General features: G+C 40.8%; 1 protein-coding gene across 4 annotated transcripts; it reads right to left on the bottom strand.

The window, feature by feature from the left end:
• On the bottom strand, window positions 1–23,861 carry INSYN1 (inhibitory synaptic factor 1). Of its 4 annotated transcripts, none has more exons than XM_077264114.1 (5): window positions 23,327–23,655; window positions 22,673–22,949; window positions 15,920–16,017; window positions 8,915–9,362; window positions 1–2,666 (listed from the first exon to the last, which is right to left on the bottom strand). In XM_077264114.1, the coding sequence occupies exons 4-5, from the start codon at window positions 9,068–9,070 to the stop codon at window positions 2,079–2,081; spliced, it is 744 nt and encodes a 247-aa protein (XP_077120229.1). In that variant the 5' UTR covers window positions 9,071–9,362; window positions 15,920–16,017; window positions 22,673–22,949; window positions 23,327–23,655; the 3' UTR covers window positions 1–2,078. The 4 variants fall into 4 exon arrangements, with proteins under 4 accessions (XP_077120229.1, XP_077120231.1, XP_077120232.1 ...); XM_077264116.1 differs by having other exon boundaries at window positions 22,673–22,845; XM_077264117.1 differs by lacking the exon at window positions 15,920–16,017 and having other exon boundaries at window positions 22,673–22,845; window positions 23,327–23,861.
• Between the last annotated feature and the right edge of the window lie 1,242 nt (window positions 23,862–25,103).

The following is a 25,103-nucleotide window of genomic DNA, read 5'->3' as shown; positions in this document are numbered from 1 at the left end:
AAGGGGTTAAAAGAGTATAGCAACAATATTTAGTATTTTTTTATTATGGAATAAAAGTTAAGTTTTCTTTTCAAGGATTATTCTTTGGTAATCGAAAATGCATTTTTAGTCCAGCCTATAATAAAGATGTTTTTTTTTATTCACATTGAAATGCTACATAGAAGCATGGTCCATGCCTTGGATTAAGCTTATCTACACATGGTGAGCTGGTCTTCTTTTTATTTTTTGGATTATTCTTTAGTGCCTCGGATTTCTGGGAATTCTGCTGTGTTGGACCTGGTGGGAGGTCAAACTGAGTAAGCACAAATATATCAATGGTAAACAAGAGTTATCTACTGAACTGAGTCATAGTGTATCTATAAGGTTATGGTCACACTTTCATTATTTGGTCAGTATTTCACTGCAGTATTTGTAAGTCAAAACCAGGAGTGGGTAAAAAATGCTGAAGTGGTGCACGTGTTTCTATTGTACTTTGCCTCTGATTGTTCCACTCCAGGTTTCGCTTACATACACTGATGTAAAATACTGACCAAATACTGACAGTATGACTATAGCCTAATAGTGTCAGCCTAATGGAGACTCCAGGTCGAGCTAGAGTACATACACTACATAGACAGCAATACTGAGACACCTACACATTTCACCTGAAGCAATTCTCCGGATCACACTGCACTCTGTGAGCTGGAAGTCTCTTTTACAAAGTAAGCCTATGGAGCCTTGGACACTCCATAGGCTTACATGATGAAACCAACTTCCGGGTCAAGCAGATCCCAGTGTGACCTGGAGCAGTGTGAATGGCGCTGGATACAGAAGAAGATGACTATTGCTGAGAATATTAACACCATGACACTACAGTACACTACAGTGTACAGTACATTTTACATTGTCCGCCACTTCATGGCTGAGTTACTATGGATCTTTCTTTAACGCTTCCACTTTTCAATAACACCACACATAGGTGATTATGAAGTATTTAGGAGGTATGAAATTTCCTGAATAGACTGGTTTCAACAGTAATAGGACCACACTCTAATTCAGTGATCTCTTTACATAGACACATTAGTTCGCAATTGTCAGTAAAAACAGATTGCATGGCGAGAGGCTGGATTTAACACACCTGTGGAAATAGGACTGAATAAAAAAAATTAATTCAATGATTAAGATGTTCGTCCTGATAATTTTGTCCATATAATGTATTTGTGTCTACACTTATTACTTTATGGTACATGTGTACACAAGTGGTAATCTAGAATATGATCAATTGCCCATTGATGGAAAATGTGTACAAAAGAACACAGCAATTCTGCAAATTTAATACTTGATATCTACTACTAATCTCATTTTCTTGCATGCATCTTTACTTTCAATTTCTCAGGAGAACAGAGCTATATAGTAAGTGGATTGTTTGAAGGTTAATAGTCTGGAAATGCATTGCAGCTATGAAATTGGTAGGGTGCAGCAGAAAGTAGATTGACCTTTGGAGAGCAATTACTCCAGATATTGGATATTTGTTTTGATGAGAGCATTTTACCTCTAATACAATGAGCTGGTGTTATTGCAGAAGCCCTTTATATATTGTTACAATGTGAATAGGGCTAATGATTTTCTATCCTGAAAAATACAAAGACACATTACACTTTAAACTTGCTATTTATCCTCTTTAATTGTATACATGTGAGGTGAAGATTTGCTGGCAAAAGGGACAGTAAGACGTGAGGTCACAGTAGGAGATGTGAGGTTACTGGGTGGGTTCTGAAGTGTCCCTCTTTAGTGCCCTTTTCCCACCAGTTTATAAGAAAGGTTAAAAAGTGCACCATATATTGCCCATATTATATTAGTGTGCAGAGATGTCAACATGACACCTATTTAATCAGTTTTTCACACTGCTCTCTTGTTATACATAAAAAACCTTCAGATCTGGTAATACATCCATTCATATATTCCACTCATTCAGCTACCGAAGAAATATATATATTAACAATTTCTGTTATTCATTTAAATCTATGTTTACTGTCCCAATGTCTCTTTAACTAGATTTTTTTTTACTAATCACTACATTTTACACCCCTTATCAATCTTCAACTTTGCTCCTTCTTTCCTTTTTTTGGCACATATGGTAGCACAGTCTGGGTACTCTTGTCGCACACAGTCTGGGTGCTGCAGTTCCTTGTGCCCCTCTTGACTCCAGTCATTCCTCCTTTACTGCTTCGTATAACATTACAAGGTACAGCAGGCCTAGGAGGTTCTCGAGGTGCTTCTTGGCCATACGGGGGATCTTCACTGTCATCACAACATAGTGCATGATACAGAACTTTATCACTGAACCTTACTCGGTCTCTGGAGCCAGGGGTCCTTGTTGGTAGGGGCTTCTGCGGTGGGGCAGGAGTTTCTTCACTAGAAGAATCTGGACCATTGGGTGTAGCCCCACCATTAAGTAGCCTAAAATCAGGAGGACGGTCTGAGCCATCTCCAGAGTCAGAAGGGGTAGAGGCTTCTAGAAAAGAACAGAATTCCCAGCTGTCTGAACTCAGGAAATCCAGGGGTCCCAGATCACAGAGAGGACCCTTTTCACTACTTGATGTGCTACTAACAGTTCCTGGGGTCCAGTCATCGGCATCCAACTCAAACTCAAAGTCCGAAGTTAGTCTGTCTATCTGCTCCACAACCTAAAAACATATATACATTGTGTTACTTAGTGGTTCTCATGAAGTACAGATTTCACAAAATAGCAGTGTACATGAAGCATTCTATAATATGTTGTTCAACAATGGTCAATGTTTTATTAAAACCTAAAGTTTTATACAATGAGAGTGTTATAAGGTTACAACAGTTGTCACACATCTACAGTATTCATCCTTTCCCAAAACCTTTTATTTTTATCAATTTGTTAGACTTGAGTGCTCCAGATTATGAAACGGTTAATTTGAGACAATATTGCACATTGCACACACCAAACCATGATTACAGCCACACCTGGTAAATCTGAACGTATCTGGCAATGTCATGCAGGCAAGAAGACCTGAAGAAGCAGCACATGATTCTATCTTCTAAAGATATTCACAAACAAGTGGTGAACATAGTAACTCAAATCTAGATGACCTAAAAAGATAGACATTTCTGGAAAGAAGTTTGAATGGGCACCAAAGATTCATCTTTTAGATTCTGTTTGCATATTTGAAGTAAATGACTATCGGGGGATGTCATGAGTCATAAACATGGGCACAGATGTGGTCTGAAGCCATCTTTACAAAACCATTTCTAAGGCTCTGGAATTTCAGCAAACAGCAAGCAATTCAAATTGAGAAAACCTGAAACAGTGGTAAATCCCTTCTCAGAAAAGTTGCAAGGCACAATCTACTGTTGGCAAAAAGCACATAACATTAATAATCAAACATGGTGGTAGTATGATGGTTTGGAACTGCTTAGCTTTGTCAGGACCTGGGGGACTTGTCATATATTTGGGAATTTCACTCTTTATCAGAAAATTATGAAGGAGAATGTCCAACCATCAGATTATGACCTACAACTCAAGCACAGTTGGGTTTTCGAGCAGAATAATGATGCGGGCCCACAAGCATGACCACTTTTAATCCAATTAAGATGCTGCGGCAAGACCTTAAACGGGCGGTTCATGCACGAAAACCATCCAATGAAATCGAATGAAAACAATTATGCACAGAAGAGTGGGATAAAATTGCTCCACAGCAATCAACTCAATTCACATTATCACAAACTCTTGATTGCAGTTTTACTTCACAATTAGTCATTAGGTTTAGGGGTTCTTCACAGAGGTGGTAAAGCTTATAAATAAATCTTTATCTCCAATAAATGGAATGATCCTTTAAAAGCCACATTTTACTCATGTTGTCTTAAAATTAAAAAGCAAACATGCAAGAACTCGTGGGAGAGGCAATTACTTTTTCACAGCCTGTATTTACTAGGACTAGTAGCCATTTTAGAAATCTCTAGCCTATTATCAGTAAGCAATAATACTAAATAATACGGTAGTCATTGATCTTGTGATGTGCCTTTCATTTCTAGACGACTTACTTTCTTATACCCATTTTCTATCATTGAGATCATTGACTAATACATTCTTGCAATGTTTGGGAATCTTCAGGAATTACATATGTTTTATATTATAAAATTCCTCAGCTTGTGTGAATGAATATATTATTTTTAGGTAATCTACTTCCACAATATATATTTAGCATTTCATAAACAGAGTCAAGCTTGCATGCACAGCGCTGAAAATAACAGAACTATAATTTCCATGGAAACCATCCATATATCTTAGCCAAGGGTTTTAGTCATCCCCTTGTCTTTATGTCACTGAAGGTAAACAATTGCATTTTCAAGTCAGTGCAGGAAGAAAGGTGAGAATACGATGGCTTGAAATTACACCCAATCTGGCACTCCGGAATAAAACAGAAAACTATTGGGCCAGTTTGTCAACACCGGAGTGGCGCATGTTCGATTGATGGAGTAGAAGAGGTGCCAAATTCATTAAGAGGTGCGCCACGTATTGAATTTGGCGCTTCTTCCGAGTGCCTTTAGCATCTGTGCGCTGCAAGAGAAATGCTAGCATTTCTTGTGTAAACAACAGCAGCACTTTTCACGAGTCAGATGGATGGGTGGGCATGATAACATCCCCATCCCACCTTGGTTTCTCCCCAAACCCCCATCGTGGCAGTGCTGATCCAAAGGGCAGTGAAAACACCAAAAGTCTCAACATTACTCCCCAAAAGGGATGATTCGGCTGTGATGATTCGGCCCCTACATGTACAATACAATTAGAAGTCAGAGCCTATAGTGCCCTAAATAGTAACACGGAGGATTGTAAAGATTAAACCGATAAGGAAATATAGGATCCTCCAAACGCAAAATAGTGTCTAAAAGTATTCATTTTTATTTAACAATTATTTTAAAAAAGGACATAATTAAAAAAAATAGGAGATGGCAACACATACAAACAGAAAGCAAAAAATACACTGTGCAGAGGTTATATTAAGAATTCCTCCATTTATAGGGGTTTATACATATAGAGCAAGTAAACTAGTAAGTACCTGATATTGATGATGGGAATATATGGTGCATTCCTGATCACACTAACAATGCAATATACAATGAACATCCAAGACAGTAAGGACACCCAGGGGGTCCACTGTTGCAGGTTGGAGCTCTGGTAAATATGTCTGTCTGTATGCCTATACTGAGTGTTGCTTAGATATCTGCTTAGTAAACCATATTTGTTTCACTGCTCCTGGTCTGTCTGCTACCAGATGGTTTGGAGTCATGCTATTATAGCCTTATTTCTAATATCCAAGCCGTCTGGTCTGCACTACACACCTGGGACAGTCTCCAGCATCTTCCAGCATCATGTACATGTATTAAGCACTCAGCACTTTGTTTATTGCATATTAACCCTTACTGTCTTAGATGTTCATTATGATGTATATTGCATTGTTCCTGTGATTAGGACTGCAGCATATATTTCCATCATCAATATCAGGTACTTACTAGTTTACAGGCTCTATATGTATAAACTCCGATAAATGGAGTGATTCTTAATATAACCTCTGCACAGTGTATTTTTTGTTTTCTGTTTGTATGTGTTGCCATTTCCTTTTTTAATTATGTCCTTTTTAAAAATAATTGTTAAATAAAAATCAATGTTTTTTACAAATAGAAGTCACCATACATGCAGCAATTTGTATTATTGTTAAAAAAAAGTACTGTATAACAATATCGCAATTCAAAGTGCATTCTTAAAAATCACCTCCCTATCTTATATGTCAGACCTGGGCAAAGTGCGTCCCGAGGGCCACATCCGGCCCTCTGGCTGTCCCAGTCCTGCTCGCGGACCGAGACAGCTGTGGGGCTGAAAACCTGAGGTCCACGGGCCGCACCGTGCCTGCCCGCTCGCTGTCTCCCACAGTCAGCATTGGTGGAGGAGGGGCCTAGGGCCACTTCCTCCACCAATCAGTGTGTAAAACAGCTGACACGATGATGTCATGTCATCGCATCAGCTGTGTACCACCGGAGAGTCAGCGCATCGGAGACAGCGACAGAAGCAGAAGCAGGGAGCCTGGGAACAGGACCGAGGTGAGTATGTGGTGTTTTTTTTTTAATGTGTATGAACATGGGGTTTCTATGGGGTAAACATGGGGATTTTATGGTGGTGAACATGGGGATTCTATGGGGTGAACATGGAGATTCTATAGGAGTGAACATGGGTATTCTATGCTGGCGAACATGGGGATTCTATGGGGTGAACATGGGGATTCTATGGGGTGAACACGGGGATTCTATAGGAGTGAACATGGGGATTCTATGGGGGTGAACATGGGGATTCTATGGGGTGAACATGGGGATTCTATGGGGGTGAACATGGGGATTTTATGGGGTTGAACATGGGGATTCTATGGTGGTGAACATGGAGATTCTATGGGGGTTATCATGGGGATTCTATGAGGTGAACATGGAGATTCTATGGGGTGAACATGGGGATTCTATGGGGTGAACATGGGGATACTATGGGGTGACATGCAGCATATGCGGAGGCTATGGGGGTGACATGCTGCACATGGGGAGGCTATGTGGTGTCATGCTGCACACGGGGAGGCTATAGGGGTTTCATGCTGCACATGGGGAGGCTATGGGGGTATCATGCTGCACATGGGGAGGCTGTGGGGTGACATGCTGCACATGGTGAGGCTATGGGAAGGCTGTATACTGTGATGCAAAATATGGGGAGGCTGTGTGGGGCTCAATCAGTATATGAGGAGGTTGTGGGGTCCTCATGCAGTATGTGGGAGGCTGTGTGGGCCTCATTTAGTATGTGGAGAGACTGTGGGGCCCATGCTGTATATAAGAAGGCTGTGTGGGGCTCATGCAGTTTTTGGGGAGGCTGTGTGGGGCCTCCTGCAGTATATGGGGAAACTGGGGCTCATGCAGTACATGGGGAGGCTGTGTGGGGCTCATGCTGTACATGGGGAGGCTGTGTTGGGCTCATGCTGTATATGGGGAGGCTTTGTGGGGCTCATGCTGTACATGGGGGCTGTGTGGGGCTCATGCTGTACATGGGGGGCTGTGTGGGGCTCATGCTGTACATGGGGAGGCTGTGTGGGGCTCATGCTGTACATGGGAAGGCTGTGTGGGGCTCATGCTGTACATGGGGAGGCTTTGTGGGGCTCATGCTGCACATGGGGGGCTGTGTGGGGCTCATGCTGTACATGGGAAGGCTGTGTGGGGCTCATGCTGTACATGGGAAGGCTGTGTGGGGCTCATGCCACATATGTAGTAGGCTGTGTGAGGCTCATGCTGTATATAAGGGGCTGTTGGCAGGTTCAAAGATATATAGGGGGATGTCAGCATACTTAATTATGCTCAATATTAAGTGATACAATTAATATTAATAAATTAATATTGAGTAGAATTTCAAGCTATTAGTTCAGCCCTCCACAACAGTCATGGTCTCTCATGTGGCCCCTCGGGAAAATTAATTGTCCACCCCTGCTATATGTTATTTCCAGTCTTTATTACTACTTATGCTTCTGTAATATGACATTGGAGTTAGGTATAAGTTGCGACAACCATTGTTATGGCAAATAAAGACCTTATTACACCAATATATTCATGCTACTATCTTCTAAAGAGAAAATAGCTGCTAAAAAAATATAAAATAATGATACTAGTACTTAATAAAAATAGTGCAGCTTTATCTATGTCCAATCTTAGTCCAGGTAACTTTAAGCACATTGTGCCACATGTCCTGTTTCCCTTACATTTATTCTGCAAATGGAGTGTCTGGTTTGGCTTTTTATCCTAAGCCATGTGGCAAGGATTGATAATGAGTCGATATACTGACTTTTAGGATTGCTGTCCCCAATAGGGGGCACTAGAGTTGCTGCCCTTATCCTCTCTGAAGAGGATATTTGCATATTTAAATTCCTAGATGAGCACTGTGTGGCCTAAAAATCTCAATATGCTTGCTTGGCACTCTCCACATGGAGAAACCTTGCCCCTTATATCACATTTGTTGAAATGCTGATATCTTTCAAATATTAGCCCAAAATTTGAGCAAAAATTACATGAATATGATATAAATATCAATTTATGAAAATTACTAATAGTATTAAAATGAATTGCTACTGACTAAGATTGTTTTGTAACAACAAAATGAGTAGCATTTTGATTGTAAGTATAGGGGCTTAGGTATAGCCAGGTACGGACTGGGACTGAAATTCAGTCCTGGCATTTAAAATCACACAGGCCCATGCTGTCCCCATCCCCAAGCACCAGATGGGATATATTACTAATATTACCCTGGATGGAGGAAAGGGAGATTTACTACCAGACCAGTATTTCTAATGATACCTGTGGGCTGCTGGAGTAAGTGATGGAGTCAGCGACTTTTACACACACAATTCTTAACAGTATGGGTGTCTTGAGAACACTAATTCTGTTAACAACGTTGCAGACAAGGCAGCCCACCACCAGACAGGCCCTTCTGGCATTTGCCAGAATTGCCAAATGGCCAGTCCGGCTCTGGGTATAGCTGTATAGAGGTATCAGTCACACTTGGGAACTGGGACTTTAGTAGAAGTAAAGTCATTTTTGACAAATAAAAAGGTCAATGTCATAAATGCCACATAATGAGAAGAACTACTACAAATCTTTTATTGGGACTCGAAAGCCTAAAGTTACTCCTCTGTTTCAATTCCCAGTGTTATGCTTGTTTTATAATATCAAATGTACTTACATATTAAATACAATGAAATAAAATAGTTTTTAGTGTTTCATTTAGTTGTGGCATTGTGGTAATACATGAATAAATTCAAATCTAAGTAACATAGATGAAAACACAGCATGATGAATTCTTAGAATTAATAGACATTTATTACCCACTCACCTCTCTCAGTTCTTTTGCCACTTCCTTGAGATCCCGTAAGATTCCTTCTAGCTGACCAATTACCGCCCGGACTCTCCCTCGAATTCTCTCCCTCTCCCCAGCTCTGCAGCTGCGTCCCCCTTGCTCCGTGGTCTTCCCCACCCCCCGAGAGCACATGATTCAGAGAGAGGCCTCCAGCCTCCTCTACAGCTTCTCTCCTCTGGGGGGAGCTCTGCATCTTAACGTTTAACCCCCCTCTTGCCCTCTACCCCCTCACTATGTACAGCCACACACAATACTCCCCAGCCTCCTTTTCAGGAGGATTAATAAAAATAAAATAAATCTTTTTCTATAAAGATGGTAGGTTAGGTCGGATTAAAGAGAATAGAAGATAGGCAAAAGTTGGAATATTTGATAGTAGCTTAGGAGGCAGGGTTGTGCAAGTCATGAAGATCTAAGGTGTCGCTGCCTGTAAATAGAAAATAAGAAGTTGGGGTTACATTGAGTACAACTGTATAGAACAATTAGACTTACGGTCAATTTATAGCACCATAGGTGATACTAGACATAACAGGATATAAATAAATGGCTATGTAGATAGTTGGAAATAACAAAACTATGTCAAAAAAGAGTGTGAAACAATATTTGAAGTCATATGGGAGCATACAATGAGATGTAACACAAAACACTGCATACAGCATATAATGTGTAATGCAAGTAAAGTTCGACTTTCATTGCTAAAAGAAAAAATAATTATTGGGGCGGGTGCAGTATTTCTACAGTAACATTATCGATATTCTGAAAGAGTCACATTTATATAACGTTTTATACACTTATCGCAAGTCATGATGCTACAGGTCCACAGGGTGTACTTTATAGACATTGCCAAAGTCAGGAAATGTGTATTCAATAAATTCTTGGAAGTGGGGGATCCAGGACCCTAAGGGTGTGTGGCCGCATTCCGTAATGACTGCGCTTTGGACGGAGCGGAAACCCTGCTCCGCCCAAAGCGCCGCCCCCTTCTGTACGTGCTGTGATTCCGAATGTGTTCATTGTACACATTCGGAATCTCCGCGCCCCATACATAGGGCCCTGTGATTTACCTTGCGTCAACGGAGCGTCGCCGCAAGGTAAACAGACATTCTGCGTTCTTAAAAGACATGCCGCATGTCCGTTAACGTAGGGCCGCCGGATGCGTGTTTGCACGCATAGTGGAGACGGGATTTCATAAAATCCCCTCCACTATGCTGTAACATCTGGACGCTGCAGGTTGAACGCTGCAGCTGTACGTTCAATCCACAGCTAATCCGGATATATTCCTGAACGTGGACACATACCCTTATATTCTTCCTCATGTGCCACAAGCACAGGCTTTCATTTTAGAGGAAACAGCTCAGTTTTGCCAAGAAATATAGAATTCACGTGTTTTCCTATCAATGTTTTATTCAAAAATGAAAAAGAGACTGTCTCATATAGACAGGCTTTATATTCGGACATCATATAAAGGGGTACCCCATTGAGGGCACATTCCAATGAGCCACAGCAGAAAGATACTAAAAAGAACTGATGTTTCTCTGGCAGACCTGAAACTTGGTATCCTACAATTTTTGTATGTTTTATGTGATGTTTTTGTTACATCACTTTACATCTCTTCATAACATTATTAATTATTAGACCACAATATAAATATGTAACGCAAGTAATATGTAACGCGAGTAAAAATCAAGGAAAAAAACATTGTAATGTATTCAGTCAGGGGCCATTAGATGTCCCTTACTGCTCAATAGTCATTTAGTCATTAAAAAACTTTTTCAAAAAATACTGTTGGATCACAGGCAGTTTTATATGATACTAGCAAATAATTATTCAGCTACTGCCATTCATAATTTCTGTACAGAACAACATAATGTTAAATATTTAGATGCTCTATATGCACTTTATTATAAAGCGTATTTCACTGTACTGTACTCACTGTTTATTATATATTCATTTCTTGTCAATATGTATGGATCATTTTTGGAGTATTATGTCACATGCTACTGTCTTTGACCGTTCACTTTGGTCATTACTTAGAATATTTTTAGTTTTGTTTTTATATTAGCACTTTAGCGCTATTATGTATATATTTTTGTTTTTCTTTTCCCCTTCTTTCTTTGTTATTCCTTCCCCCCTCTTCTTTCCTTATCTGAATGGGATTATTCAATTATTTATGACTTCATTTGTATGTGGATCTCAGTTTAGGATATGCTTTCCATATTATCCCATTAAGTAGGTTTTTTATGTTTGACATAATATTTTTAATATTTTAATATTTTGTACTATGCGTTATGATTATATGTCATCATGAAAATTGCCGGTCAAACATTTTTTTGGTAATATGGCTACCAACAAGGGATAGATGCACGATGATGCACTTTATATGGTGTACGGCACCTTTTTCAGCAGTAAGGTTATGTGCGGCACGCATGCGCGCAAGTAACTTATTCTACATTGAGTACCTGTCAGCCGATGTTCCTTATTTGGTGGTGCGACCATTGGCGATGCGCACGCGCACTGCGATCCAAATTATTACTGAACCAGTTCCGGTTGAAACTGCTGAGCGGTTCCGGGAATATGACCGCTGGTGGTGCGCGTGCGCACTATGACTCACCCGACACTGCTTCATTCCTGTTCCGTGTCTATCATATGTGCAGCGCGGATAAATATTGGTACCATGGGGCGGTATTTCGCCCACATGCGCGCTGCATAATGACGCTAACGGAATGTGCACTTTTTTATGTGCGGGGTGTCAAGTGCGCATGCACCACATACACTGGTGTGCTGATGTCCTATAAATAGTGCAGCAGAGACGAGACACTTCTATCACTTCCCCTTTGAGAAAGCGATTACGCGAAACGTGCGTCAGGGGCTGTGGGAAGGCCACACAGTGGTCCAGACCAACTACGGGTGAGTATACACTTGGCTCCACTGATATGTGTGAACATGGGATATATCAGCTTATACGGTGATATGGGGCTATAGTACTTGATAGGTAGAACATTACCTTAAGACCATTGATAATTCAGCGATCTTTGTTTACTCACCCTGGACATATTATGGATGTGTGTCCTAATCTTAGTGTACTGGTTGGTCTCTCCTCCTCTTCACATGTTGGAATTTTTTGATGTATTCTGTCATGTGTGTATGTGTCTGCATTTTATCTTTGGAATAAATATATCTATTTTTTTATATACTCTGGTGTTTATACCCTCTTTTCCGCTAGTGTATATAACAGAACAGATAATGTACAGTATTTTCTTTTCATGCTTCAATACTAATTATGCAGTCTCCAGTCTTTACCATATGAAATAAAACAATCTGATGAATTAGGCTTCATTCTCACGACTGTATAACGGCTACATATTAATCAGTGCTTGTTACGGATGTAATAGCCAATCCGACCACACGTCTCCTGCCCTGAAATAATGGCCTCATAGGCACACATGATGCTGCTAGTTTGGCCCCCTTCACACACCAGCTTAAAAAAAGAGTACTTGTGAGACGGTCCGTTTTTACTATCCGTGTGGTTTTCTGTTGGCCGTCCGTGTGCACGTGTATCATTCGTGTGTACGATTGTACCATCAGTGTGTCATCCATGTGCACGTGTGTACTATCCGTGTGACATGCACCGGAATAGAATGCAGAATAGAAATTACAGATTTTCAGGTGTAAAAGATGCGTAAAGATAGAGATAGTTAGACATAAAGTAAATAGATGATAGATACAGTGGGTATGGAAAGTATTCAGACCCCTTTACATTTTTCACGCTTTGTTTCATTGCAACCATTTGGTAAATTCAAAAAAGTTCATTTTTTTTCTCATTAATGTATACTCTGCATGCCATCTTGACTGTAAAAAACCCCACAAATGTAGAAATGTTTGCAAATTTATTAAAAAAGAAAAACTGAAATATCTCATGGTCATAAGTATTCAGACCCTTTGCTCAGTATTGAGTAGAAGCACCCTTTTCAGCTAGTACAGCCATGAATCGGCAACAAGTTTTTCACACTTGGATTAGGGGATCCTCTGCCACTCTTCCTTGCAAATCCTCTCCAGTTCTGTCAGGTTGGATGGTGAACGTTGGTAGACAGCCATTTTCAGGTCTCTCCAGAGATGCTCAATTGGGTTTAGGTCAGGGCTCTGGCTGGGCCAGTCAAGAATGGTCACAGAGTTGTTCTGAAGTCACTCCTTTGTTATTTTAGCTGTGTGCTTAGGGCCATTGTCTTGTTGGAAGGTGAACCTTAGGCCAAATCTGAGATCCTGAGCACTCTGGAAGAGGTTTTCATACAGGATATATCTGTACTTGGCCGCATTCATGTTTCCTTCAATGGCCACCAGTCGTCCTGTCCCTGCAGCTGAAAAACACCCCCACAACATGATGCTGCCACCACCATGTTTCACTGTTGGGATTGTATTGGGCAGGTGACGAACAGTGCCTGGTTTTCTCCACACATACCATTTAGAATTATCACCAAAAAGGTCTATTTTCGACTCATGAGACCAGAGAATCTTATTTTTCATAGTCTGGGAGTCCTTCATATGTTTTTTTTTAGCAAACTCTATGCAGGCTTTCATGAAGGAGTAGAACCATCTCAAGGAGGATCACAAGAAAATGGACAGCATGTGACTTAAATAAGAGTACCTGAGCAAAGGGTCTTATCTTAATACTTATGACCATGTGATATTTCAGTTTTTCTTTTTTATTACATTTGCAAGAATGTCTTCATTTCTGCTTTTTTTTCAGTCAAGATGGGGTGCAGATTCATTAATGAGAAAAAAATGAACTTTTTGGAATTTACCAAATGGCTGCAATGAAACAATGAGTGAAAAAGTTAAAGGGGTCTGAATACTTTCCGTACCCACTGTAGATAAACAGATAGATATCCGTGAGATATATAATTAGTGCCTTACCTGCGTAGCTTACTGTACATCCATTTACCTAATAAATAAATAGCGGGGGCCTTTGGGTCAGGAAACCTGCAGTAACATGGATAGGAAAATATGGCCCTTATAAGGTCAACTGAACCTCATTTCTAAGGCCATGTGCACACGTTCAGGATTATTCGCGTTTTTTTCGCGTTTTTTCGCTATAAAAACGTGATAAAAACGCTAACATATGCCTCCTATTATTTACAGGGTATTCCGCATTTTTTGTGCAAACGTTGCATTTTTTTCCGCTAAAAAATCGCATCGCGGAAAAAAAAGCAACATGTTCATTAAAAATGCGGAATTGCGGGGATTCCGCACACCTAGGAGTGCATTGATCTGCTTACTTCCCGCACAGGGCTATGCCCACCATGCGGGAAGTAAGCAGATTATGTGCGGTTCGTACCCAGGGTGGAGGAGAGGAGACTCTCCTCCACGGACTGGGCACCATATAATTGGTAAAAAAAAAAAGAATTAAAATAAAAAATAGTGATATACTCACCCTCTGATGGCCCCCGAAGTGTTCCCGCCTCTCCGGTGCATGCTTTCTCTTCCGTTCCTATAGATGCCGGTGTGGTTCAGGACCTGTGATGACGTCGCTGTCTTGTGATTGGTCGCGTGACCGCTCATGTGACTCACGCGACCAATCACAAGCCGCGATGTCATCGAAGGTCCTGAACCACACCGGCATCTATAGGAACGGACGCCGCTGAGATCGGCTGTCTGCAGAGGGTGAGTATAACCATTTTTTTATTTTTTTTATTATGTTTAAACATTCTATCTTTTACTATAGATGCTGCATAAGCTGCATCTATAGTAAAAAGTTGGTCACACTTGTCAAACAGTATGTTTGACTAGTGTGACCAACTTGTCAGTCGGTTTTCCAAGCGATGCTACAGATCGCTTGGAAAACTTTAGCATTCTGCAAGCTAATTACGCTTGCAGAATGCTAAAAAAAACGCGAAAAAAATGGAAAAAAAACGCAAAAAAAAAATGCGGATTTCTTGCAGAAAATTTCCGATTTTCTTCAGGAAATTTCTGCAAGAAATCCGGACGTGTGCACATACCCTAAGAGTTTTAGACCTTTTTATTTTCAACCTGGAGATTAGATCTCTTAAACTTAAACAATTTATGGCTAGAGAAGAACAATGGACTCACACAGTTACTACGCGGCCTGCAAGTGGTAATAATGACCTCTTGAAATTTTCTTTTAGCAATATTTTTTCTGGCAAAGTGTGGAGTAAACTTACTATGAGGACATAAAAATGTGAACTAGACTTTAAAAAGGAAAAAATAATGTAATGATACACAAGAAGAATCATCCATCTACTGGGATTCAGACTTATCTGGCCTGCAGATTCAACTTTTAGATCTGCTTCATTTCAAGTAATATCTTGCTACTATGCTACTGGAAAAAAAGTCATGAAAAAAATATTTTCTTTTTTTTTCTGCTGGGGTTTAAGGAGATGTAAATGCTGCCCACGTTCTCCCTTGAAGATGTGTGTAATATTGCAATGTGTTATAATGTTTGTATGTGTAATAGTCTGTATTGTTAATGATGAAGCTGTATTCTGCCCAGCAACACGTAGTATGCAGGAAGAGTTAGGGTTAACAGTTGGGACTAGCCCAGAATGGGAGGGGCTAAAGTGAAGGGACAGAGAGAGTTTTCTGTCAGGTGAGAGATCTTCCTAGCTTGCAGCTAGAGCAGATCTCTGGTCTGATTACTCAGCAGAGCTGCATGATGTGGGTGTCTGTAAAGTGAGCGGAGACCGAGAGGATGGATAGCATGATCCAGTGGAGCAAAAAGAGAAAGCAACAAAAAGGAGTGAGTGATTCTCAAGGTCTGGGGCAGGAAGCCCAGCAGAATAAAATCGAGCATGCAAGTGCAGGAGATAACGGGATAAAATCAGAGCAGGGAAAGTGACAGGAAGAGAGTGTCCGGGCGGTAGTTCCAACGTGTCAGCAAGCAGAGAAGCTCAGTAACGTTCATAGTTGCAAAGTAGCTCCCCTAAAAGGAAAAGGATGCAAAATAGCAGGTTGAAGTACAAGACTCTCACTTACTGACTGTAGTATATTGTTGGAGGACGAGGGATGTTCCTGAAGTATTGCGCTGGGTAGTGGTGAACATATAGGACTGAGTGAGGCAGGATCAATTCATTCTGAGGAGGACATGGAGAATGTATATGAAGATGTTGACGATGTTCCATTCACTAAGAGAAATGTTGATGAAGCTATGCACCCGCTATCTGTTGTACATAATATTCACTAAGTTATTGATCAGTAAAAGACTGTTTATAAGTGGTGGTCTCCCTCAGTGAATGACAAGACTTGGTCCTGGCCAGCCAAACTCATTGACATAATGTGGCCTGCAAGGACTTAGCGCCCCCATAGACGAAGTGCACACACTCAGCCAGGACCCCATCCTCCATGTAACATGTCGTGGAGCAAGAGAGGAGTATCTCGCCCACGGCTACCGCCCCATGCCACATTACAGTGGTGACATTTGATTTTCCTCTATTCTTTAAACCATGCACCCAAGACCTTACCACTTCCTGTCTCCTCCAGCTTAAAACGCACTTTTTCCTCATTTTTGAGCTGACTAATAATTCTTGTCAGAGGCATAGCTAGAAGTTAAGCTGGGGGGGAATCTGAGTGGGCCCTTACCCAGGTAACCTGATTAGACCTAATGTGGCGGACCCTAATTGTGGATATAGGGGAACTTCAGCAGATGAGGTTATTGTTATTGAAAACAAATCTCCTACACTGAAATTACTGTAATATGGTGGCCATATAGTGGTAGATATCAGTCTGGAAGAAGACGTAAAAGATTAAAGTACAGTTACAGATAGTGAGTTAGAGCTGCCATTCTTTCTTATGGAGAGGTTCACTTTTCCCATCTTTTCCATATGGTTCAGACTGACATGACTTCTTCCAGCCACGACTTGTCTGCAGAGATTACAACAAAGACACATTTGACTAGTCACATTTTCAGCATCGTCCCCAACTGTTCCCAACCTGTACAAACTCCTCATCCTACTGATACCCCAATACTGAGTTACTGCTGCTGTATGTGTCCCTATTACTGCACTTGGTGTTTGGCACAATAACAGTGCTCCTTACTGCTGCCTCACACAGTAATGCCCACCACTGTGCCCCTTACAAAGTATAATGCCTACTTTGTGCCCTCTAGATGGTAACATTGCTCCCTAGAAAATTAGAAAATATTAATGCCATGTGCAAGTGCCCTAGAAACACTGTCGACATTTTGACCCAAGAAAGCGATAATGCCCCATGTGCACTTTTGACACAAAATCCTGAGTAACCCAATAAGGCTTCTTAAGTGCCCACTTAACATTTAATATCCAGAGTTCCCTATGGGCCTATAAATAGTACGATGAGCCCACAGCTCCTATCTACACAGTATGATGGGCCCACAGCTCTCCTTTACACAGCAAGATGTTTAAACAGCTCCCTATACACAGTATAATGGGCCCACAACTCCCCTATACACAAAATAATGAACCCCACAGTAGTTCTCACACTATATAATGGACCCCACACTGTATAATGGCCCCCACAGTAGCCCCTTGACTGTGTTATGGCCTCCGCGTTACGTCTTACATTGTATAATTGCTCCCATAGCAGTCCCCACACCATATGATGGCCCCCACAGTAGGCCCTAAATTTTACAATGGCATTATCATTAGCTCCATGCTTTATAATCGCGCCAACACTTTATGAACACCCCCCACAGTAGTCCCTCCAATGTATGAGGGGGTCTCTACAGTAGTCCCCACGCTGTATGAGGCCCCCACAGTAAGCCCTGAATTATATAATAGCACCCACGTTAGATCTATGCTATATATACTGGCCAACACACTTTATGGAGACCCCAGAGTAGCAACCACACAGTATGAGGGTCCCCCACAGTAGATTCTTCAATGTGTGAGGGGCCCCCACACTTTATGTTGCCCCCCAGTTACATGATGCCCCCTTACTTTTTGAAGGCCCCATACTTTAAGATGCCCCCATACTTTATGATGCCTCCAAACTTTGGTGCCCCCATACTTTATGATGCTCCCACACTTTAATGCCCTCATAATTTACATAATTTATGATGCTTCCATATTTTATGATGCCTCTACACTTTGATGCCCGCACACTTTGATGCCCCTTTACTTTAAGATGCTCCCACACTTTGATGCTCCTATACTTTATAAAGCCCCTACTGTCACATGATGCCCAGATACTTTTTGATGGACCCATACTTTATGATGCCCCCACACTTTGATGACCTTATATTTTATGAAGCCTCCATGATCTCATGATGTCCCCATATTTTATGATGCCCGCACACTTTATAATGCCCCCACAATTTGATACTCCCATAGTTTATGATGCCTCAATAGTTAACGATGCCACCACACTTTGCTGCCCCCCATACGTTATAATTCAAATAAAAAAATTACATACTCATCTAATTCAGGATCCTAACGAGTCCTTCTGCAAAGCGTCGGAGCACACACTGGACATCAGAGTCCTGGGAAAGTGCGATGACATCATCGTTCCAGGACATTGGTGTACTGTGCGTGCACAGGCGCTTCTGCCATTCTGTAGACCGCAGGCTTAAAGTGCCCTGTGCTCTACAGAACGGAGAGCGGTGGTGACTCCCCGGTAGCTACGCTACTAATTCTTGTACATGCCAAATGTTATTGTTGTATACCTAAACTACTACAACAACCTATTCTGTAGTCTCCCTTCTAATATTCTGGCACCCTTCCAATTTCTTACTAGCTCTGCTGCTTAGTTATATCATAGCTTTTTTCATTCATCTACTACCTCTTTTCTTTGGAAATCCCTTTACTGGAGAACCATTGACCTGTAAATTACTTTCAAAATACAATGACATACAAGGCTTTGTATAACCTGTCCCCTGCATACATCTTGGTCTTAATCCTTCAGTACTTTCTCACATGTGATCTATGGTCCTGCAAGACCTTGTTCTTTGCTCTGCCTATGTCTGATCCTCAAATCATCATCTTCAAGACAGCAAGTGTCCAGGTATTTTATTAAATTTTAATGTTTTGGAAGCAGGAAAAATGGATGAATGTAAGGACCTGAGTAACCTTAATAACGCAAAGATGTGATAATTAGATGACTGGGTAAGAGCAGTCCTGAAATGGAATGTCTTCTGCGGTGTTTCTGCCTTTCAGAAGTGCTATAAGGAAGGACATATTCATGGGCCCATGGCTCATTAATGGGAATGGGGAACAAGGCCTAGCTTGTCTGGTCTCATCCCACAGAAGAGCACCTGTAGCATGGTTTGCTTACAAAGTTAATGTTGGCTATGATAAAAGGTGAAAAATAGCATAACACATGGTGTAGTCCAATTTGCTGCATAGAAGCGAACCAGTGCTCATGTTGACCCCAGTCTTACAATGGGCACAAGAACAGGACCATAGAGGAATGGAAGAAGGTAGCCTGGTCTGATAAATCATGGCAGTAAGAAAAAGAAGGAAAACAAATGGCAGAAGTCTAATGCGCTAGACCAGTCCTGGAAAAACTACACCAAAAAGGCTGGAAAAGGTGACCTAAGGACTGCACCACATGTTTGCCCTCACCACCCTCTTTCGTCTAATTTTCTCAGGTATCTGCATGCCCAGGATGCAGATAAGAGTTAATACAATGGGGCCATCATAGTGTGTTGGTGGGCTGTGGAGGATCATGCTCTATAGGGAACCGTGGGCCATCATACTGTGGGGGATATCTTTCTGTATATAGGAAGTTGTATGGGATCACACTATGTGGGGTTCATCATACTGTGTTGTGGTGCTGTGAGGTATCATACTGTGTTGAGGACTGTATGTGCCATCATACTGTGCATAGCGACAGTGGTGGCAAACATTCTGTGAGGTGCCATCATACTGTATGTGAGATTATACTTTTTTAAGGTTTTTTTGGTGCCATCATACTCTGTGGGGATCTGTGGGAGCTATCATACTGTATTGGGGGGCTGAGGTTGATCATACGGTGTGGTTGCTGTGGGGGATCATACTGTGTGTGGAGGACTGTGGAGTCCAAGATACTCTGTGGGGAAGTTGTGGGACCATCACACTATGTTTGGGACTGTGGGGGCATCATACTGTGCACGTAGACATAAAACTATTGCAACATCATACTGTTGTGGGGGAGCTGTTGATCATGGTACAAGAGTTGAATAAAAGGTCATGCATTTTTTGACAGATATTAAACTTTGTTAACACTGAACCTTATTTATCTATTAATAAAGAAAGACACTTAACCCTGTGCAACCAAAATCATTCATTAACAGTGAATATTTTAGTCACACGGCTGTTAGTCATGGTAAAGGATTCACAATTAGCTGGAATTGTTTGAAATAAAAAGGTCCTATTTTGTTCTATAATCAGTGGAACTTGGCTTGTGACTGATACAGTTTGCCTTCTTCAATTGAGTGCTGCTAACCTGCAAAACCAGATAATTCCTAAACAAAAGTGGTGCTACTTTTGGGAAAGAAGACGTTTTAGACTCTGGTTTAGAACTTAGAGAATGCAGTTAAATTGATTTAATTAGAAACAGCTATTAGCCAAAACAAAAAACAGCAGGAAGGATGGGTTCAAAGAAAAGGTAACATGAAATGGCAGCAGGGAAATAGTTTTCAATAGACTCTGACAAAGTCTTAGGAAAGGAGATAGGGTACAGCTTCGGTAGGTAAAAAAGCACTCTGGTTAAGTTTTTTGTTCATGAATTGTGTGTATATATTGATGTAGTGTAGTGGGAGTTTATTAATATATTTATCTACCGCCGCTCTCTCCGGGATGCAGAGCCGTTCTCTGCTTCTCAGTGACATCACTGCTCTTCAGACTCTCCAGGTCACGTAGCGTTCTGTGTGCCCAGAAGTGACTTTTACAATGTAAGTCTATGGAGTGTCAGAACAAGGCTCCATAGGCTTTCACTGTAAAAGAGACTTCCAGCTCATATGTAGAGCATAGAGTGAACCAGACAGTCACAACAGCGGTGACATCACTGAGAAGAGGAGAAGAACGGCGCCGGCCCCCGGAGAGAGCAGGAGTTGGTGAGTATGTATATACACTTACACTACATTGTTTGTATACATTCATACATTTAATGAATAAAAACTTAATGGGAGTGCTTATTTAAGAAAAAATATTTAAATAATACTTTGTCAAGCCTAGAACCTCAGGTAATAATGACTGACATTGTAACTGTGCCATTAACACTATGTGTGTGCATACAACTGATAGAAAATGAAGAATAGTGAATTACAGTTACTCGGGCTGGTTCATGAGCATGTAAATTCTTTTCAGCTTCCATAGTTTAAAATTCAAGCAATATAACAATACACAATCATAGCATGAAAATAACAAGATTTATATACTACAAATGATATTTTCCACAAGTATCTAATTTTTCAGTATGGAGATCCGACTCCCATTGGTAGTATTGAATACATACTGTACATCAGTAAGTAAATTAATGAATTCTCCACATCCATGTATCTAAAAGTGGCTGATACAGTAGCAAAATGATCATTATGTGATATTTATAATAATCAGTCTAAAATGGAATTTGTTATCCCTGCTCCAATAGGTCTGCAGCTTTACCAGGATAAACTAATACCAGAGAAGTCATTACCTAGAAGGCTGCTAACATTGGAAGAGAGAATGTCCTGGTCCAACCTCATCATGATATCGGGACCCGTCGGAATGAAAAATTAGGATTTGCTCAATTACTAGACTTTGATAATTATTTTGTCTAACATTGCAAAATCATGCATTGCTATTTTAGGTTGGAATTATAAGATTTCATTTTCTGATGACTTCTCTAAAGTAAAATTATACTAAAATATATTTTCCACCGTTCTTTATAAAAAAAAATATATTTTTTGCACCCATGTACCTACAGCCCTTCTCTTGTCTGTACTATGGCTACTTGCAACCTACTGAACACGTCTGAGACACAAAACACATAAGGAAGAGCTATGGGACGTCTCTGCACACACTCAGATTCAATTTCAGATCATTTACGAATAGTGGTTTGTCCCGGGCATGTGCAGCCAATGTAGGAAGTTACACAGCTGGTCAAAATAGTAGAAAGGTGATGTACTAAAAACAGCAAATCTGTATTTGAAAGAGCAGTTTTAATTTATTGAACTCAATTCCCTGTTTTTGGGCCTTATATTATTAATTGAAATATGTATAAATCATTAAAATACACCTTTTTTAAGAACAGTATATGAGTTGCTATCATTAGAACAGGGTACTTATAGAAAATGAATGTTTATGGACTGGCTAGTGATGTGAAATACATCGTTCAAGAATAATCAATTTTATATTAGCACAATTTAACGGCTATTCATGCATGATATAGTCATGCTTCTTGACTGTTTATCATGTGCAGATGCTCAGTACTCCCCCCAAAAAATAATTACCCTAGAGAATGTCCAAGGATAATTTGCCTTTTACAGAGCAAGTGATGTATTTCTATGGAGAGATTATTTATAGAAATAGGAGGACCTACTGTCAAGAGGTTAAGTAGAGCATGCATAGCCAGGGCACAATAACAGGGGAATAAATGGTTGACAGATGTTATTATTATTTATCTGGATCTTTGGTGTCTCCTCCCCTTTTTTGACTTATTGGTTTTGATTCCATTTTTGCCTTGACCCATACTGTCCACTTTGCTTTTCCACTCACCCCACCCACAATCCTCCATCTCCTTTTCCACTTCACATTTTACCAGAAGTGCCAGAGGCAGATTGTAGCTTCATCTTACCTGGTAGTTGAGATGGGTGATGTTACTATGCTCGTCATCCGCAAAGGACAGAGAGAGACGTTCCTGCGTTTTATTGTTCTGCTCTGATTATTGTAAAATGACATCCAGGCAACCCCAGTGTGCACACAATGCAGAACAGGGAGTTCTCCCTCCCAAGGATTCTCACAAGGCCACTAGAAGAAGAAATGTTTCCGTCATGTTTCCACATCCAGATCCCATAGGAGACAGTGGGGATTGCTTACAGGGGCTCTGATTAGTAAGGAGCAGCTCCTCCAACCTATGTAGATAGATAGAATCTTAGTAATGGTACTCCAGTCTTTACTCCATACCTTTCTCCTCCACCATGTCTTTACATACTAGTCGTACCTTTTCCTAGGCAATCTAGGGTATCATCTATTAGAAACCCCTATCAATCCCTTTCTGCCCCATATTTTTACCCTGTCAGCGCCCTTTATTTTCCTCCTTCTTGACTTGCATGCTTAACATTACAGTCATGTATACTTGCCTGCATCATCTGTACTGTATACAGTATGTGTTGTCATTTCGCCTCCTTCCTCTCCCTCCACATCCCTGTCCTCTCCACATTTATTCCTTCAGGTTCTCCCCATTCCTTCCTGTCCTACCTTCCTATAGCCAATGTGACGTGTCGCTCACCATGCAGTCTTGGAAGGGTCGATGTTCCCTTTATTCAGAATGTGCCTCTTTCTCTCCTCTGGTAGACAGCAGCAGACACACAGCTCAGGCCTCATCTCTCCCTCTCTGGTCCTGATGCTGTACAGTGCTGGATGCTTCAGCCCTCTGCGACATTCCTTCTTCTTTACCTTCTCTTCTTCACAATTTCCTTTGCTGGCCTGTGGGAGGGGACACTCTCACTCTCCTCTTTCTATCATGGGGGATGCACAGCTATCTCTTGATGTGTCTCTGGATTCCCCCTTGTCAAGCACAGTGGCCAGAGCGTGTGCCCCAGCTCTGCCTAAAAGAAGCAGGAGGGGGAGGGAGGAAGTGATGGAGGAGGGAAAGATACTGAACACTGTTTAGTAGGCACTTGCAGACTATTGCTCCAATGCCTTATTTATTATAGTCACATTTGATGTACCATATACTGCACTAGGGGCATTTATTTAACTATTTCCTTGCTCGGAAAGTATCGCGTCCCCAAAACCTTCTTGTAGAGCAGATGTGGAGGGGCAATGCTGCATTAACCCCTCCCCTGCTAGAGAACTGCAGTATGTTTATCTTAACTCATGTTCACATCAATAGTCAGGCCATGTAGTCTTCCACTGGTTTTGGTAACCCCTTCTTCTAGCACTGCAGGTTTTTACTATCTTATGGATTGTGATTACGACTAAACAATAAATCTGGATTATTTATATATATATATATATATATATATATATATATATATATATATATATATTAGGATCTAGATGACAAGCACCCTGGTTAGGTAGTTGTGTATAAACGAATTTCAATACTCCAAGAAGTTAAGGGATTTTTGTTACTGGTAGCCATTCACTGAAAAAGACAACAAATCCGAAAAGTATGCTATTGGAAGTCACTTAAAAAAAAGTCATAATTGCCTTCTAACATCTAAAATCTATTTCCTTCTTGATACTTAAAATTCACAACACAAGGCAAAAGGCAACCAACTGTATGCGACCTCTAAAGATATATATCAATAGGGGAGACCAAGACTTGCCTCGTTCCCTCCCTAGTAATCCCTGCTAACAGGGTTGCCTACTTGGTTTTTCATTTTTGTTTCTGAATAATTTGTGTTAATATCATGGTTCATTCATTTTTATGGAAAAACATAATAAATCATTAGGACTTTTAAGGGAACCTGTCATATCCCATGACTTCCCCCAAATGGTACTAGAGTGGTTTGAATGCAGATTTCTTTAATCTGTTCATGTATTTTATGTAGCTTACTAATGATGCTGCATTTCATGAATGCAGTTTCATCTTGCAGCATCACATATGTTATTGAGGCAGGACTAGTTCAGCGGGAGCCCCAGACTAGTCCTTATCACCCTGACTAGTCATGCCTTGGATCTTGTAATTACGCCTCCCTGGGCATGATTGACAGTATGCATAACAATGATACCATAACCAGTACTACATGCAGGCTGTCAATCATTCCCAAGGAGGTGACTAAGAAGATCTGAGTCAGGACTAGTCCAGGGAAGAGACAAGCTGATGGACTAGTCCTGTCTCATTTGCATATATGTTGCTGAGCAATACAATTACATTCTTCAGTAGCGGTTGTAGGTAGTCAGGGGACATGATAGATTCCTCTTAAATTTGTTTACAGGGTATAATATTAATATGAACACATTGGCAACACTTGCTGTGAACTTTCAAATGATGAATATTGTAGTCAAACTATTATGTACAAGTTTATCCGTCGTCAAAAAAATCATGAACGTATCAA

The sequence above is a fragment of the Ranitomeya variabilis genome, chromosome 5 (assembly GCF_051348905.1).
Source record: "Ranitomeya variabilis isolate aRanVar5 chromosome 5, aRanVar5.hap1, whole genome shotgun sequence".
Lineage (NCBI taxonomy): Eukaryota > Metazoa > Chordata > Amphibia > Anura > Dendrobatidae > Ranitomeya > Ranitomeya variabilis.
The sequence above is the reverse complement of the archived record's forward strand: the minus strand, read 5'-3'. Positions and strand labels throughout refer to the sequence as shown.